This window comes from Dermochelys coriacea, chromosome 10 (assembly GCF_009764565.3).
Source record: "Dermochelys coriacea isolate rDerCor1 chromosome 10, rDerCor1.pri.v4, whole genome shotgun sequence".
NCBI classification, from domain to species: domain Eukaryota; kingdom Metazoa; phylum Chordata; order Testudines; family Dermochelyidae; genus Dermochelys; species Dermochelys coriacea.
Window position 1 is genome coordinate 24566856 of NC_050077.1, and position 19852 is coordinate 24586707.

Genomic DNA, 19852 nt, shown 5'->3' on the forward strand with positions numbered 1-19852 from the left:
GGCCGGCATTTGGAGCTTCTAAACAAGGTTTGAAATCTAGAAGCTTCTGTTCATTGGCTGAGCCTTAGTCGGGGCGGGGCTATCAAGAAAGCCAGGGCTTTATAAAGCAGTGAGCAAGTGACCAGGGAGCTTTGTGACCAGGGACCGCTAACAGGGAGTTTTGAGAGGAAGTTGGGAAGGGGACGAGGTACACTTGCCATTCTTTAAAACTTTTAAACTTAATTATTATCAAAACTTCTTGATTTAAACAAAAAAACCTATCTTTAACCTAGGTAGCTGTAGGAGAAAATGCAGGCAGAAGCCCAGCAGCAGAGTGGGGGCTATTCTGTTTATTGCACTCGGTGTAGCATGTATGATTACTTGCCCTATGGGCGGGTGGCGTATGTGTGCATTCGATGCAAGGAGCTCCTGGCCCTCAGAGACCATGTACAGGCTTTGGAGGCCAGGGTGGTGGAACTGGAGGAGCTAAGGGAGGCAGAGAGGTATGTTGATGAGGCTTTCCAGGACACTGTAGATTTGTCCCACCTCCAGTCAGACAGCCCCTGCGCTGTTAAGGAGGATGAAAGGCCCAGGGAAGGAGAGCAGTCAACGGGAACAGAGGGAAACCTTCCCATAGTTGGGACCCTCCTTCCAGATGATGATGGGGTATCCTCTCGAACTGAGTTACCTCTCCGGGGGAGGAACTCCAGTCATTAGGAAAAGGCAGGTGTTAGTAATGGGAGATTCAATCATTAGAAACATAGATAGCTGGCAAAAAGAAAAGGAGTACTTGTGGCACCTTAGAGACTAACAAATTTATTTGAGCATAAGCTTTCGTGAGCTACAGCTCACTTCATCGGATGCATTTGGTGGAAAATACAGTGGGGAGATTTATATACACACACAGAGAACATGAAACAATGGGTTTTATCATACACACTGTAAGGAGAGTGATCACTTAAGATGAGCCATCACCAGCAGGAGGGGGGGGGAGAAGGAGGAAAACCTTTCATGGTGACAAGCAAGGTGGGCCATTTCCAGCAGTTAAGAAGAACATCTGAGGAACAGTGGGGGGTGAGGTGGGGGGAGAAATAACACGGGGAAATAGTATTATTTAGTATAATGACTCATCCATTCCCAGTCTCTATTCAAGCCTAAGTTAATTGTATCCAGTTTTCAAATTAATTCCAATTCAGCAGTCTCTTGTTGGTTACTAAAACTAAATAAACTAGAACTAAAAAAGAACCACCGTGGCTTAACAACCATGTAAAAGAAGCAGTGAGAGATAAAAAGACATCTTTTTAAAAGTGGAAGTCAAATCCTAGTAAGGTAAATAGAAGGAAGCATAAACACTGCCAAATTAAATGTAAAAATGTAATAAGAAAAGCCAAAAAGGAGTTTGAAGAACAGCTAGCCAAAAACTCAAAAGCTAATAACAAAAAAAATTTTAAGTCCATCAGAAAGAGGAAGCTGCTAAATAACCAGTGGGGCCCCTGGATGATCGAGATACAAAAGGAGCACTTAAAGACGATAAAGTAATTGCAGAGAAACTAAATTAATTCTTTGCTTCAGTCTTCATGGCTGAGGATGTTAGGGAGATTCCCAAACGTGAGCCATCTTTTGTAGGTGACAAATCTGAGGAATTGTCACAGATTGAAGTGTCACAAGAGGAGGTTTTGGAATTAATTGAGAAACTTAACAGTAACAAGTCACCGGGACCAGATGGCATTCACCAAGAGTTCTGAAAGAACTCAAATGTGAAATTGCGGAACTATTAACTATGGTTTGTAACCTGTCCTTTAAATTAGCTACTGTACCCAAAGACTGGAAGATAGCTAATATAACACCAATATTTAAGAAGGGCTGTAGGGGTGATCCTAGCAATTATAGACTGGTAAGTCTAATGTCAGTACCAGGTAAATTAGTTGAAACGATAGTAAAGAATAAAATTGTCAGACACATAGAAGAACATAAAATCTTGTCTTGTGCTAAAAATCTTGTCTTCTTTTCATAAGATTTTGCTCCTAAATGGCTGAAATTTTACAAGATCTGTTCTCGTGAGGTTTCTGAAAGCTTTCTGACGACTTGGGCTGCATCCAAATTCACTTTGGAAAGTAAGCCTTACCAGTTTGTGTCTGACACAAACTCAAAATCTTAGGGGTGGGTTTGACTTCAGGAGTTTGAATCCAACCTCTTCAGTGAAGTTTGTGGAGGGAATTCAGTTGTCAGATTTAGTTTCCAGCTCATGGCTAATAATCTGAGGTGAAAAATTGTAAATAAAAGGTTTTACAAAGATTAAATGATCTACTGTAGAGATATTTGGCCAAAGTTCTGATATGATTTCATTACTAATCATTTTTTGAACCTAGGATACACTTATGTGATTCAGCATACACTCCCTTGTTCTCCAGAAAACATCCCAATTATTAGGAATTATCTACTGCTCATGCAAAGCAGCTCAGCTGTGCTGGGTAATACCTGATGGTGCTTCAAAATGAAACTGCTCTCAGTTTTTTGTAATCAAAATGAGTGGGACAACTATAAAATGTTTTAGTTGAGTACTGTGCTAGTTTAACTAATGGAAGTTTAATAGTCTTTATGAAAGATGACTAAAATGAACATAAGTCTAGCTGTGAGGAAAAGAAAACTACTTGATTGTCTTACTCTGGTCCATTTTCAGACTCTCATTGGGTCTTTTCTGAAATTAAATTGCAAGGGCTTTAGGGCAGAGACAGCGTCTGCCTACAGCATTTGTTTCTATGGAACCTTTCACAGTGGGGCATTGATCCTGATTTGAACCTTGGAGCGCTAATACAATAGAAATAACAATAAAAGTTAAATACTTCATAAAGGCCATTTTACACAATGATAATTGTGTCTTTTTCCTTTTAGTTAATCCTTGGTTGATCACAGCCTCACTTACTTTACTATGTGTTTTTCTCATCCTTATTTCTTACTGACGGGTATTTTGATGGCTCCTTGACATGGGTTTCTCATCTGCTGAAATAATTCCATCAGCTATTCTTTTCCTCTGATAATTGTCTGTGAGCCCTTTACCTCACTCTCCGTCGCTACTCTGAGCTGTATCAGCTTTCCTACCCTTGTTTGTTACTACTATCTGTAGTGAGTGATTTGGTTGTACTACTCAGGCACATGTTACACGTTTGGAGGAAAAGGGGCATTAAAACCCCAACCACAATTCTGGACTGCTGTACATCAGCACATAGACACAACTGAAGGATTCCCACATATCCTCTCCTGACAGTTATTCAGTAGCTACTGAGCTGGTTAAAAACATAGGAGCAGGGCTCCCTATAGATAGCAGGGGTGAGTGGAAGAAGAAAGCCAAGACAAAGCACCAAGGATTCTACCTTTTTTCTCATCCCATTCCCCTTCCAGGAAGAAGATGCCCAGGAAATACTCAAATGTCAATAAATCAGCAGAGTGTTCCTTTCTCTGAATGGAATAGTATGACCAGTTTGGAAACTAGTTTTTGTACAAATGATTAGCAATGGAAGTTTTAATGACTTTCTTTTTGGTCTCTGCCCAGATGGAATTACAAAAGCTTGGGCTTGCTTGTTCCCACCCTGTTTTTAACTAGGGAGCTATTTGGGCTGTTAATGAGGAACTGTTTTAATTAAGGATGAGGAAAGCACCATACATTTACTAAAAAGTTGTAACTTCTTTTCTTGTTGAAAAAAAGCCAAGGATTTTAGCATTATTTTTATATAAAAATGGTGAGGAAAATGAGTGAGTAGTGTATTAGTTTTTGATAAATATCATATGCATCTGCATTTATCTGTGTGGTATTATTCTACCTGAATATATTCTACCAGAGTTAGAACAAAGGATGCTGTCAAGGGGGAATCAAGAGGAAATAAAACAATGACACCTGTGATAAATAGCATCAGAGGGGCTGGGATAACAATGTTTGGCCATCAGTTGGGAAGAGGCTATCCCCCTTGTTCCTTCCAGGCTAGAATGGTTTATTCTTCCCGGGGCTGAGCCTAGGATCCAAAGGAGCATCCCAGAAAAGGGAAGTAGTTGAGTGAGTTGCCATGGGCTGCCCATGGCATGTCAGTGAGAACTGACAGACATGTCTGGAGAGAGAGAGAGCAGATAGCTTCTCCCAACCCAGAGATGGAGGTACCTGGGCTAGGTGAAATGTACCAAAGCTTGTAGGGAAAGATTAAGGGTTGGGTGAGGGGAAATATGCATATAGACCTTTATTATTTTACCCTTTGCTCTGCAAGCTTTGTGCCTTCAGGGGATTGAATGGTTTGTTCTGAAGAAACTGTTTTTGAGTCAGCCACTGTCCCAGGTCCCCAGAGTGAAAGGGCTCACAGGTGCCAAAAACTGTTAACACGTGAGAGGAGATCAGGCCCAGAGTGGTTGAATGACATAGTTCTGCCCTGAGAGGTGTGACGGTAACAAGACTTATTCTCAAAGGGGTTCACCTGAGAGGAACTAAAAGGGGTCCAAAGTGCAGTTCAGCCTGTGCCCATGATACACTATAAATAGCTTCAAAGAGCTGGTGAGACAGCTAGAGTTTCACTATTTAATAGAAAGCTGGCATCATTCGAACGATTGGCAGTGCCACCCAACTCATGACAGAGTGACTGTCTCATGGTCCGTAGAACCAAGTGTCACGAGAACTTTTAAAAACTGAAATGAGAGGTACTCAGCCGTTTGCTGATAAATCTAACACAGAAGAGAACCTCTCTTATAAGCACTAAGAAGACTTCCCTTGTATTTCTAAAAAAAGAAAAGGAGTACTTGTGGCACCTTAGAGACTAACAAATTTATTAGAGCATAAGCTTTCGTGAGCTACAGCTCACTTCATCGGATGCATTTGGTGGAAAACTTTTTTCCACCAAATGCATCCGATGAAGTGAGCTGAAGCTCATGAAAACTTATGCTTTAATAAATTTGTTAGTCTCTAAGGTGCCACACGTACTCCTTTTCTTTTTGCGAATACAGACTAACACGGCTGCTACTCTGAAACCTTGTATTTCTAGTTCACTGTCAGGGTATTTCACTTGTAAGAGACAAAGATGTTGGGGAGCCTGTGATGTGCTCCAGTCAGGGCCATAATAAAAGAGACCCGGAATCACAAGGGAACTCAAGCTGTTTTTCGAGAGTTCAGTCAGGATCAAGCAGCTCACATGCCACATCACGTGGCACTGAAACATAAGCAGTAATGTCATGCTAGTATTTACGCCTGTGTCTGATATGGTGAGAGCTCCATGGCCTCCTATGAATGTTGGTATGGCAGCTTTGCTTGAAATGGCTCTTATGGGTCATTACTTTGTGATAGGTTTCAGAGTAGCAGCCGTGTTAGTCTGTATTCGCAAAAAGAAAAGGAGTACTTGTGGCACCTTAGAGACTAACAAATTTATTAGAGCATAAGCTTTCGTGAGCTACAGCTCACTTCATCGGATGCATTTGGTGGAAAAAACAGGAGAGATTTATATACACACACACAGAGAACATGAAACAATGGGTTTATCATACACACTGTAAGGAGATGATCACTTAAGATAAGCCATCACCCACAGCAGGGGGGGGGAAAGGAGGAAAACCTTCCATGGTGATATTTACAAATATCTACTTGCACTATTCTCTGTGCTATGGGTGAGTCAGGTTTCTATAAATACAGAAGTGTAGAAATTAACATACCACCTACTGCAGTCACTTTCTATTTATTTGTAATTTTTACCAAATAGACATGCTTTGAGTCTGTTAAAGTTGAAAAAAATTACTGCTGTTACCCCTTTTGTAAATCTGTTCAGATCGGTTTCATTTTCTAGTCCTGTTTCTTTCATCCATGTTCTTTGATACTGAAACTTTTACTAGTCCATAAGCCTTTTAATCCTATCTGCATATGGTGTATGAAGAATAAATCAATAACAGTATGGCCATTCCTGCTGGCAAGTTTCTGATATTAAAACAAAAAGCCTTAAAAATTGAATGATAAATTATAAGTAACTTGAGACCAATTAGCAGACTGTAGTTCAGGCTCCAACTGCATTGATGCCAAACTTCACAGATGCCTGTTTTTTATATACATTGAGCTTACTTTCACAGGTTTCCAAGAACCTGATGTTATACTATCACAGTTATCCCCAAACTTGTTACCTCGTGCCCCCCCCACCCTTGTCTGTGCCCGCCTTCATCCCAGAGCTAAGGCCATGGCTCCAGGAAGGGGGGGGACATGTCCAGGGGAAAGGGGGCCACAGCTGGGGGTAGGGCTGGGGCAGGGAGTAGAGCCTCAGGCAAGGGCGTGGGGCCGGGGCCAGGAGTGGAGCTGGCTGGCACTCCCTCCCCATATCCTGTGGGGGCTGATCCGGGCCCCCCGAACATTCCTCTGTGACTGTTGTGGGGCACACCCCACAGTTTGGGGACCTTTGCACTATCAGCTTTAGCCCACTAGCCAGACCTATGCACACATAGGGAGAGCATATGCAGACTGCTAGTCCTTTACCTGTAGCTACATGCATATGCCAAGACTGTTCATTACCCTTGGGGGTCATCTTTCCCTGGCCACTTCCAGCTCAGGGTACTGAAGGATCTGAAAAGACAGTATCTTTATCCTGAACCAAAATTAAGACCACTCCCAAACTTCAGTGTTTTGAATTCAGCTCACCTACTGTTGCAAATAGCTTCTCTCGCTCTAATGACCTAACCTAACCCCCCAGATCTCAAATGTGGGGTATTTGAAATCAGGATTCCAGAATTATGACTTAGCCCATCTCTGTGTATGTTAGCAGTCTGGTCTATACTCAGTCTAACAATGTCCTTTCATTTGTATGTCAACTTAGAGTTTAACAAAATTCCCAAACGTGTACCCTATATAGTTTCAAAATGAGGTAAATTGTTGCGGAGCGTATATATTAGGTATCTGCTGGAAGTGATTGCACTCTTAACCAGGTATAAGGAGAGGCAATAAACCACTGCACAACACTTGGTTCCTTGTAGGTTGCTAGGGCACTGTCATATCTCAGTTTAAAAAAGCCTGGGTTGTTTCTGTGCTGTCCTTTTTTCAAAAGCTTAGTGGCTTATCACTAGTTATTTTTGGTGTATATGCCGAAGGAGAGGAAATGCGAAATACACAGTTATAAAAAAGAGAGTCAAATCCCTCCATGAAATTTGTTGTGAATTGTGAAAGAGCACAGCAGCTAAACCTGACATCTGACAGTGGATTTTCCTATAGAAAGCAATGCAGGCTGATTGTCTGAACCTTTGATGGTAATAAACATGCAGGCAATATTACACTTTCTCTGGACTTTTATTTTTCTTTTCTTGAGCCTTTGTGTTTTATTGGTAGATCTTAGGGAGGACTATAAATGGGAGGCAAAGCAATATCTCATTGAGGCTCTAAATGGTATTGGGATACAAACCAAAGAATAGGAATCCAAACATTTTAAGGTAAGAAAGTGCATATAAGCATCCTGAGCACAGGCAATAATTATATAATTGTGATTAATGAACGTTCGTGTTTATTGTCCCAGATTAAAGTGATTTTTAAAGACAATTTAGAATTGTTTTTCATTGTGGTGTTGTTATGAGATCTTGAAGAGTAAGCACTGTCATTTTTGTGAGGATATACTATTCTTCATACATAGAGGTTGAATCTCTGCTTTAACTGTAAAACTCAATTCGGTCTTAACGAAGGGTATGTTTACACTGCCATCACGGCTAGTTCGCTCAGGTACTGTAGAAGCCTGCCCAGAACCCAGGGCAATTACTCAGGCGGGTAGTTGCATGCTGAAACCCATGCCACTGCAGCTTCACTGCTCTGGTATCTGACTTAGGTAGATTAACAATAGCTTGGATAGGTATGTGCAAGCTGTCATCACGATCAGTGATTGCAGTGTAGATATACCCTAAGAAGTCATGACTGGTTCCTCTGACGTAGGAACTTGTAAAATGCTCATCACTGAAGTATGCAGGCAACCTTTCTCTTCTGTCCTGGTGTTTAATTCCCACTTACCTCTACTCTAGTCCTCATAGCCCAATTATTTGTGGCCATCAACTTGCCTGTCTGCCCTTGGACTCTATATGCTGTGAACTATTCTTACATGCCATCTCAGTAGCGTTCCAGTTTGATATGGGGGGGGGTAACTAATATGTAAATACAACTTCTTTGCAGCTTACACCAACCCTCTTCTTGATTACAGGCTTGAAGTGCCTTCTGGTGTTTCTCAGAAAACCAGGAAGATCCCACCTTCTATATTACAAAGCTCATTGTCAAGGAAGGGGTAGCTTAGGAAATCTGCACAAGAATGTATTGTGTACTAAATTGTGAAGTAGATGAAGCTAGCTAACATGATACTTCTCTGTAGGTCCCATTTCATTCTTGATCATTATGGCCAAAAGCAGACAATTCATGTCATTACAAAAGAAATTAGAATCATGCCACTGCATATCTCTGAGAAGAAAAGGTTTAGCATTAGAATCAAAATGCATTTTGCATGTAATGCTCCAGTAGAGGAACACTAAAGATGTTTCGAGAGTAGTCACATTGTACAATATAAAAACCTTTCCAGAAGCAATTTCATTAGTTCTCCTGTGTGCTTGCAGACAGAACTAAACCAAATGTGAGGTTAAAAAAGGATAGAAACTATTTCTGCTGTTCAGGGAACATAAAGAATGAGTTTAGAGAGAAACAGTTGCAGTGAACACTTTGCCAGGGTTTCAGACTCTGAGCAATGCTAAGAGGACATTGCCCTTTGTCATGCAAGCTTAGCCCCTTCTTAAAAGCCTGGAATAGTGTGATAAGTTAGTTAGTAGCTTTTCTATGAAAACCTCACTGCTGCTGACATGCCACTGGCATGCTGAAAAGTAAGAGAAGGGAGATCCTGAAATATATCTGGATCTCATACTGAGCCTCACTAGTCTTTTGCTTTGGTCCATGTGGTGATTACATCACAGAGAAGAAAAATATGGGAGGTGGGGGAGCATGGATTGCCCCAAAGATGCTTTTTAAGTGATTTTTTCTCACCGAATAAGGTAATATTCAAGAGAGAGAGAAGAATTGAGGAGATGGTGATGGGAGAATTGAATGCTATAAGTACCTGCAGTAGCTTCTGTCCATGCACAAAGTACAACATAATTTAAATATTTTTTATACATTGCTGAAAGAGCTCCATTCAGAGTTCTAGATCCTATAACACTTTTATTTGCTTGGATGAGTGTACTTAGTTTTGTATATTTTAAATAGCAACTTGCCTAACAAAGCCAGACTGATCTGCACTAGCTGTCTGCATATTGTGATGACAATAATGATGAGGAACTCAAAGACCTGTAAACTACAAATATTCAGCCTAAGAACCACCCAGCTATGGGAGATGGTATATTTGTTTTGCTGGGTATGACTGAGTAAAGTGAATTGCTTGACATCCCCTGGCAAGGTTGTGGCAGACTTAGGAATAGAAGCCAGGAAGCCTGCATTCCAGTCCTTTTTCTGCCCACTAGATTACATTCCTTTTGACTAGTTCTATAGAGTACAATCCTCCACTAGATACAGACATGGCAAAGAGATAAAACCTGTGAATAGAGATATCACCATAGATATCTATTTTTAAAACTCTACTTATTTGAACAAATGACAATGGAAGTTAAAAATACCGATAAATAAAACAGGATAGGGAGATCCTGTCAGATGTCAAAGAGCTAAATTGTTGAAAGTCTGCTTCCACAGTAAGAGAGATAATATATGAAACGCAAAAGGTCTGTTTTTGAAGACTGTGCCACATTCAGATGTTTCTCTCCTCTTCCTGAAAATCCGAGATGGGAATGGCTAATTAAGTCTAGCTAACATATGAAATCTGATGAAGTCACAACCCGAGGTACTGTGACCTGAAATCTATTAAAGTAGTGTAGTCCTAAATTAGCAGAAAAGAATAGTCACTTTATAATGAGATATTAGAGTACTGTATTTTTAAAGATGGAATTACTCTATGTCCTAGATTTTCATTTTTGCAATATACTATGAATGATGGTTTTCAAATCCTAACTGTATGATTTCTTGTTTTCTCCAGGAGAGATGGAAGAATTGGAAACACAGTGGTTGACTGGTATTTGTCATAATGAGAAGAACGAAGTCATGAGCAGTCAGCTGGATATTGACAACATGGCAGGCGTATTTTACATGCTCGCAGCAGCCATGGCACTCAGCCTAATAACCTTTGTCTGGGAACATTTGTTTTACTGGAAACTCAGATTCTGTTTCACTGGGGTCTGCACAGACAGGCCAGGATTGTTGTTCTCAATCAGTAGGGTTAGTATAACTTTCATAAACATCTTTTATCCAGTAGTTAATATAACAACTAGTTTCTTAAAACCACTGATCCACACCCTCTGAGGCAGACATATTTTCTCTCAATTTATCCCTTTGCTGAATATCTGAAACATTTTAAAAACTTTGATAAGATGTTCCACTGGGTTTGTATTATAGTTGCATTTTATATACACTCCTAGGGCTTTTTCTTTTGTTCTTTCATTTGATAGCTGTGACTGCAAGCTGTCTGGTGGACTAGCACATGTCAGGATAGTCAATAAGCAAATACAGAAATCACAGGCTATTGATTCTTCATTAGGGAAAGGTTTAGTGGAGAAATACAAGATTTACTTGTTAACAGGAACTGGGCTAATCATTGGAATGAAGCAATTTTTAAAAACCTGCATTAATCAGATGATAAATATTAACTCTCAGTACTGTGCATTTCATAGAACATGTGGGGTTCTAAGAGTGTTAAATAGTATAGAAGGTATTTCTCAGCTACATTTTCCTAATTAATTAGATTCCTTCAAAAAACTCAGATTAGACACACAAAAATGTAATTTATTTAGGTTAGAGATTAGGTCAATTTCTAAAGATAATTCTACCAATTAAAAAGTGGATTTTTATATCCAAATAAATAATTGTAGAAGTAAAAGCAGAAAATATGTTTAGTCTTACTCTTTTTGACAAACGAGGGTTTTTTTATGCATCAAACATTAAATAGCCGATGGACTCTGAAATTTTTTTAATGTAGCCAAAGTGAATAGAACCATATGCCTATTTGCCCCAAAACATGTTGAGGCTACTCCCCAAAGTAAATCCAAACTCTATTGGACTTTCAGCTAAAAGGAGTAGCATAGAGTAAATGTTATGTCCTATTTTGTTGGTAAGGGATTTTGCCCTGTGATACCCTATGTGGAAAGCTTACAGTTATGGCCCATGAGTGTTAGCACCAAACTCAGTGGTGTGGGCATTTTAAATGTTTGTTTTACTTCTTTTGAGACTGATCCTTGGACACATTCAGATCTACGTCGGCATCAGAGGGAGTTTGGGGTGCGCAAGGAATGTGGCCCTTATGAATTTAAAATAGTTTTGTTATGACTGCATCTAACTTTTGAAAAAAAAAACACCTTTATATACTTTTTTGTTTGCAATGTTTATATGGAACTACAAAACTGCAAGATGGGACTTTTAATTTTGGTGCTTCTTTGTAGACCTGTTTTACAGACAGCTGCAAGTAAAATCTGTTATTTTCACTGAATACTGTCCTGGACCAGATATTTACGAAGCTGGCTTATGCATAAATTTGAGCTTCCTAAACAACCCCACCTTTAAAAAATGCACCATACACAATCACTTCTCCTTTTTCATATTGGCTTCTTTACTTTTTCAAGTGAGATACACTGTAGACCTCTTTACCCCCCGCACCCGCTTTACCTCCACTCCACTCCACTCCTGGCTTCCCAGCTGGGCAAATCAGAGATGGACTTTGTAGTCTGAAGATGTTTCCACACTGAATTATATGGAGAATATTTTCTGTGTGGAAAATCATGCTCAGTTGTGTTAAATATACATTTTAACACCATTTGGTAAATTTTGCAGTTTGCATAAAATGTTCATTTGGTGCCTTTTGGTTTTGTTTCTTTTAGAAAAGGTGATTCGTTTTTGCGATATGGTGGGATAATGAGTTGCAGAGTTGATGAGCAGAAAAAGAGAGAAGTTGTTTCAGATGACAGTAACTGCGGAGATTAAGGCTCTGGCTTCAACAGTAGTTGAGGGATTGGGGTGGGGGGAAGATAGGGAGTGTGGGAGGGGAAGGTGAAAGAGAAATCAATGCCTGGTATGTTAGTAGGATATTGATTTTAATGGATTCCAAAACGAACAGGACGCAGTGGAGTAGTTAGAAGAAGATGAGGATGTTGTAGTTGTGTTTCTTTGTGTATGGGAAGGAGCAGGCAGCAGCATCCTACACATATTGGTGCACAAAGATCTGGAGCAGTGTGAGGCTATGGAGAAGAATATGCAATAATCAAGGTGAGAGGAGATGAAGTCTTTGAAGATCAGTGTTTGCTGTGCTCTAAAGCAGTGTTTTCCAAATTGTGTTGCATGGACCACTGATGGTTTGACGAGAGATTAAAATGATCACATGGTGCTGACTCTCCTCCTTTGATTTGCATTAAGACTGCTGAAAATATTTTACTCTTCCACATAAGCCATTGTTGCTGTTACCTAGGGGATGTTATGTGGTTGTGAATGGGTGAGGAGCTGGCTCATGATTTTCTCATGGGCCATCTCCTCTTTCCTTTGCACAGTCTTTAAATTTGTGATCCACCCTGTAAAAAGGTTTGAGAAACTGTGATCCAAAGGATCAGCTTGGTCCTATGGCTTTATTGCTAAAGCATCTAGGTATGCTGTAGACTAACGTAGATTTATCTTCTGTGAGAGCCCACCCAATTTTCTTAGAAAGATCTTAAATAGTAACCAACATTGAAAGCAATGAAATCCACACCTACAAAAATGACACCAACTTTAAGGCTGAGATTCACAAGAGTGAGAGTAGCTAAAAAGGAAAGTTCTCATTTACTTTGCAAAACCCAGGCACTGTAAATGGGGAATTGGCACATTTCATCTTCAGTTGTATTTCTTTGGTGTTATAGGTTTATTATGGCTATAATGTTCCATTCATGTCATCTGGGAGTGAGAGAGAGGTTTTTGCTGTGACAAAGCAATAATGGCGGGAGTGTTTTTCTTGGGGGTGGCCTCCAGTGATTTCATTTGCTTCATGAAACCATTGCATTAATAATATTTTGCAAACATCTTTAGAATCCAAGGGGACTCCAAGCCAGTCATACTTCCCTTTGATGAGTCTGTAGTATCTGCAAGGAGTTACTGTTGTTCATTCAGGGTTTTCTTATCCTGGTTAATGCAAAAGCTTTCTAGGAAGCCTGCTATCTGTCTTGTTCATTTCAATATTTTTCTGTAGCGTTCAGAAAACAGGCTTACTACATTCCCTTGAAATGTTAGTGTAATCCTGTAACAAAAGGTCTTACGTTTTTGCAATGAAAGAGCTGCTCTGTTTTACAGCATATTGTAAATCTGCCTGTTATTTTCCCTTATTTATATTTGAAATTCTCCCAAATACTTTGAAAAAGCTACTCCTTTCACAAGCAAATTCACAGCTAATTCATCCTAAAGGAGAGCTTAAAATTTAGTAGAATCCTGCTACATACGGGTAAACAGGTTTAAATTAAAATATGAACTGACTTCAATCTTCACTCCAAAATGCAAAGCAAATCCAATTTCAAAAAGTTAATTTAACATTTTAGAACATTTTATTTTTCATGTTTGCAATACACCACACTAATTCTGACTGGGAGAGGAAACAACAGAACTGAAATACCATGTGGACTGACTTTTTCTGTTTGACTGAAAGTGGGAAAATAGAATAATTTTCAAGCAAATCCCTGTTCTTGCTCAACTCTAGTCTAGTTTTCTAGACCAACAGGTGTGGGTATTTCAGATAAGCATCCAGGCTTCTGGGTCCTCACTGAACTTCTGTGATTTCCTCATTGTTGGCTAGGTATTCTCTGTAGTTAACACCTTTTCAAAAGAGAAGGAGAAGGGAATGATGGGTAGGGACTTTTAAACAAGTAAGAAAAGAACCACGAAACCAAAAAATAAACAAGTCAGTTACAAAAGAGCAAGGCCCTTAATCTTTGCTTTGTATGCATTTACTATGGTTAAATTCTGTTGCTATCGCTCACTTTTTGCTCAGGCAAAATACTCACTGCAATCATGAGAGTTTTTCCCCAGTAAGGAGTGAATAAAAAATTATTGACTCACTTGGGCATTTGGCCCATTGACTTTGTTGGGACGTTTGTCTGACCAATGACTAAGGAGTTTATGATTTCAAAAGTCCTTCTAAGAATACAATCTTAACATGCTACATAACTTCTAGAACTTCTCTTGGATTTTGTATTTAAACTAAGTCATACCAAAATCCTTTATTGGCCTATTTATTTAGCATCAACTTTATAGTTCAATTTAGCAGATGTCAGCAGTCTGTGAGAGCTTCTTCATAAACTAAGGCATTCCATTGCTTTTGCACAGCTAACAGGCTGAAACAGGAGTAAGCAAAAATGCAGACATTTTTTATGCTAACAAGAAAACTGGAAAAAAACAGATAATATGCATTATGTGCATTGTAATTATGCTACATTCATAATTACTCCCTTTGCTGATAATTAGCAGCAAATTAAAAAATAACAGTATAAAGGTATCATACATAAAATGCATTTATATTATGTTTACATTCTGTTTTGGCTGCTTAGGATTTGCAGATCTTTACTGAATTTAATTTACAGAAATTAAACTTAGTGTTTCAGTTGTCTGTGGACAAAAGAAATGAACATTTCTCTTTGTTCTCATTGTTACAATTGTTGAGATCTTGTAGGCATAACCCTTGTAACACCAAGTGGTTCCCCTTTGCCCATGAGTATGGCATCTATTTACCTAGCTGTCACATGAATTACCCAGCAGGAAATAAAGAATAGTATTCAAGAAGGCTATAAGAAATCTTCAGTGTTTTCATCAGGGAAGCCATGGCCACCAGAATTCAGACTCACTGCCGATGTTGCACTATGTATTAGCCCTTTGTTACTGACTATTGTGAAGGACCTCTTCCTGACTTACTTAAATTGAGTAGTTCCCTACTATGTAAATAGTTCCATTGATTTCTATAGGATCACTCATGGAGTTAAGTACTATTCAGTGTTTGTGAGGGTAGCAGTCATGCCAAAGAGGTTGACATATTAAAGAATAATTATTTTTGTAGGATCTCGAATGGACAGGAGTTGCTGTGGCAAGGAGGAGGATGCTAGAAAAAGAGAGGGATCAGAAATTATGATGGGCTCAAGTCCTTTTTTGTCCTGCCTTCATCTTCCGTCCAGGAAACCTTCTTGACATGCCCATCAGATTGGGAGCAGCTGGTGGCTTACACATGGCTGGAGGCAGAAAACTTTTTTTTTTATCCAGTGCTAACAGTATAATTGTATAAAGAACAGGAGTTCTTGTGGCAACTTAGAGACTAACAAATTGATTAGAGCATAAGCTTTCATGGGCTACAGCCCACTTCATCGGATGCTTATCACTACAAAAGTTTTTTTCTCCTGTTGATAATAGCTCATCTTACTTAATTAGCCTCTTACAGTTTGTAAGGCAACTTCCACCTTCTCTGTATGTGTATATATAGATATATCTTCTTACTATATGGTCCATTCTATGCATCCGATGAAGTGGGCCATAGCCCATGAAAGCTTATGCTCTAATAAATTTGTTTGTCTCTAAGGTGCCACAAGTACTCCTGTTCTTTTTGCGGATACAGACTAACACAGCTGCTACTCTGAAACCTGTCAGTATAATAGTATAACTTTCTCCTTTTTAATGCCTGAGGCCTATGGTGCCAAAGAATGATACAGTTTGGGGAAAATGTTTTGTTTGATGTTAGCAATGCTTTTCTTTTACTGTTACATAGATGAAATCAAGAAATATTTATCATCGCTGTCTTATGTATGATTCTAGAAATATGCTGAAGGAAGACAGCAGGCCCTTCTGCTCTTTGTGCTCATTAAATAAGTGATGTCCAATTTAATCATATTGCTAATAATGAAATATGTAAAATTACAGTATTTAAAGTTTCCAGTTAGTGATATAATTTGTTTTATGTTACTCTTATTACAGGGTATTTATAGCTGTATTCATGGAGTGCACATTGAGGAAAAAAAGAAATCACCTGACTTTACTCTGACCAGCTCCCAAACCAACATGTTAAAACTACTGCGAACAGCCAAAAATATGACCAATATTAATCCTTCAAGAATTAATTCCCCCAAAAGAACAGGTGATTTTATTCAAAGGGGTTCACTAATTATGGACATGGTCATGGATAAGGGGAATTTGATATTCTCTGAAAACAGGTCTTTTCAGCCAAAGGACAACCTTTTTGGTGACAATATGAGTGAACTGCAAACATTTGTCAGCAACCGACACAAAGACAATCTTAACAACTATGTTTTCCAAGGTCAGCATCCTCTCACACTAAATGAATCAAATCCAAATACAGTGGAAGTTGCTGTTACAGCAGAAGCAAAAGTAAACTCCAGACCCAGGCAGCTTTGGATGAAATCTGTGGAATCTTTACATCAAGAATCGATTCTTCAGAGCCAAGGTTCACAGAGAGAAAATGGTTCAGAAGAAAATAGGCAGCATTCTGTGAAGAGACAGAGATACCTTCCTGAGGAGATTGTCCATTCGGATGTATCAGAGACCTCAAGCAGAACCACTTGCCATATGGAACCCGAAAATAATAACAAACACCACAAAACCAAGGACAATGTTAAAAAAAAATCAGTGGTGTCAAAATACCCAAAGGACTGTAGTGATGTGGAGCTGACATACCTGAAAACTAAACAAAGCACTCCTCGGGATAAAATTTACACAATTGATGCTGACAAGCAGCCAGGTCTCCACCTGAACCCACCCCAATATATTGAAAATATTGTCCTTCCAGAGACTGTTGAATTCCCTGCTGTTTACCAAGATCACAATGACAACTACAGGAAAGCAGAACACGGTAACAGGACTCCTTTGCATAATGAAGACAGTCTTCCAAATAATGACCAGTACAAACTTTATTCAAAGCACTATACCTTAAAAGATAAAAATGCTTCGCTAGGCGAGGTGAATGATAGATACAGACAAAATTCCACCCATTGCAGGAGCTGTCTTTCAAATCTGCCCAGTTACACAGGCCATTATTCAAGCAGGTCTCCCTATAAATGTGATGCTTGCTTGCGGATGGGGAACCTATATGATATTGATGAAGATCAAATATTGCAGGAAGCAGCCAACTTGGAGCATCCTGAAGAAATGTATGAGCATGACTGGGTTCAGAATAATGCAATCCAGCATCAGAAAAAGGATAAGATGAGGATCAGCAGGCAACACTCTTTTGACAACATCCCCGATAAGTCCAGGGACATAGATATTGGAAGGGCTGCTCGCAGCATAAGCTTGAAAGAGAAGGAGAGGTTTCTAGACTGCAGCTCATATGCAAACACATTTCATGTCCCCCCAAGCAAACTGTTGAGTAACAAGAGCTCACTTGTAACGCAAACTCTGAAGGACAGTAAGCGGAGCAAATCCCTGTATCCTGATCACTCTGCAGATAACCCTTTTCTGCACTCCTATCGTGATGACCAGCACTTAGTTTTTGGCCGAAGTCCTGCTGATCTTTACAAACAATCATTAGCAGCAAAAGCAAGAAATGATAATTATTCAAGGTCATCAATAAAGTCCACAGCATCATATAGTTCCCGAGATGGCCAGGTCCATAATGATATGTACCTTTCAGAGCATGTTATGCCTTATGTTGCAAATAAGAATAGTGTGTACTCAACTCCAAGAGTTTTAAATTCCTGCAGCAATAGACGTGTGTATAAGAAAATGCCTAGTATTGAATCAGATGTTTAAGTTTCCCATTTACACTTTATCTATAGGGAAACATAGTTGCCATCATCTTAGAGGCAAAGAGTGTATTCTTAAACAGTACTATGATAATATGCAAAACCCTCAGTACTTGAATAGGTAAGAGGATAGGACATCTTTTTAGATGTATCCAGGGTTTGTTGAAAACTGGGGGGAAGCCATTTATATAAATGGAGGTTGAATTGAAGAGCCCCAAGTTACACAGGCTCTGACTTTTATTTTTCCCAGGAGGTGCTCCACCTCCCCTCTCCCCGAGCGCCTGTTGGTGGCTCTGCCCAACAGCTCTGGGTGGTGGGTGCTGAGCACCCCCTATTTTTTTCCTATAGGTGCTTGAGCCCCAGAGCACCCACTGAGTTGGCACCTATGCCAAGATATGTTGGCAACTATGCTATTTTGTATTTTGATTATTTTACTGTTTTAGTTATGCTAAATTCTGTTATTGAGCATCACTCAATGTATTTCCGTCATCAGGAATGTTTAATGGTTTTCTAATACTGGATGAGCAATATGGTATGCATGTAGTTTGACAGACAAAAAGAGTGAAGAGCGCATTTGCACTGTAACTAAATACAGGCTTGTAAAAGAATAGAGAGCTAGACTTTCAAAACTATATTTTTAGTTTCATATTTGTTTTCAAACATCAAAATAATTAAAAAGAAAAAACTCAGGGCCCTAAAATGGAATAAAAAACTGTGTTAGCACAAAAATGTTATGCTCATTCTAATCTCATAAAGATAAATGTGGAAAATATAGGCCCAAACTGTTATGTATCAAAAGGAAGACATATGGATATTGGTTAATGCTGGTGTACAAATGCTTTCATTATATTTCATAAGCACTTACAGTTACAAACTCAGTTACTAAAAAATTCTGCAGTCTCATTGTGCAGTCAAAAATAAGCTGCATAACCTAGAATATATATTTTTAGATATCAATATATGGATCTTAAAACTGTCAAGCTATGGACCTCATTATTTATCTTGAAGCCGAATATGTGTTTGCATTTGCCCCTTAATGGTCATTACTCAGGGCTGTATAGTATCTCTTTTATCCCTTCATTACAAAACAAAATAATAATGAAAACATCTGTAGCTCATTGTTCACAATGCAGTAATGGTGACATCTAATTAATTGTATGTTAATATTATTACAGTTGTTAATATTGTATCAGACACCAACATATGTTTAATGTAATCAGTCAGGAATGCAATACCATTTTTGCGTATACCGTATTATGAAAGATTAACACCTTTTTAGTGACTTCTTCCTTCTAGAATATCTTGTATATTTGTTGAACATCAGGCTAGTTTTTTAAACCTCTCTAACCCTTCATTAAGATTTAATATCCACACATAGTAATGTAGTTATAGCGAAACTAAGGGACAATATCTTTATCATCACTCGTGAGGCATATGTTAAATAACCCACTGATGGTTCAAAGCCATTCACAAGGTATAGATGCATTCTTACACAACATTTGTTTCTGCGCTCAGCAGATTATTTCACATATATACATTATACAATCTGCACTCCAGAAATATATACTGCATTTTACCATGGGGGAAAATGTATACCAAAGTAATGTGTACAATGGAAAACATTCAACAAGCTGTGCTCACCTATTCCCTGAACTATGCTGAGAGCTGTTCCATTTACTGTGCTGGGGGCAGATAGTTCAAATTTATATGAATTCAAGTTCCTTAAAGAGTTCATTGAAGAAGTGGCAGAATTGGGAAATTCTAGTGGAAAACAATGGAATTAAGTGGAAGAAGTACTAGCCCATTGGACTGGAAAATGTAATCATTGCTGGGCAAAAATAATCTTTGCCTTTTTCAACCCAAGTGTCCATAGCTCTCCCCTAAGCTCTGACTCTGAGAAGTATCATGTTCATATCAGATAAAACTATAATACCTATATGAAATAAGTACAATATACCAATTGTTGTCATGAATTGTGATAGCACACTTCACAAGAGAGAAAATATAGACAACATTCTTGCTCTCTACACATTGATAAAGTGTATTCAGAACAAAGGGCCAAAAG

General features: G+C 38.9%; 1 protein-coding gene across 3 annotated transcripts in view; it reads left to right on the top strand.

Annotated features, from left to right (window-relative positions):
- GRIN2A (glutamate ionotropic receptor NMDA type subunit 2A) overlaps positions 1–18705 on the top strand; it is a 321942-nt gene extending 303237 nt beyond the window's left edge. For 2 of the 3 annotated variants that reach the window (XM_043493656.1, XM_043493657.1), the window contains exons 11-12: positions 10023–10261; positions 16004–18704. In XM_043493656.1, the coding sequence (XP_043349591.1) occupies positions 10023–10261; positions 16004–17794 (2030 nt within the window). In that variant the 3' untranslated portion in view covers positions 17795–18704. Of the gene's footprint in view, positions 1–10022; positions 10262–16003 lie in introns of all 3 variants that reach the window. The other variant, XM_043493655.1, reaches the window with a different exon arrangement.
- The last annotated feature ends 1147 nt before the right edge of the window (positions 18706–19852 follow it).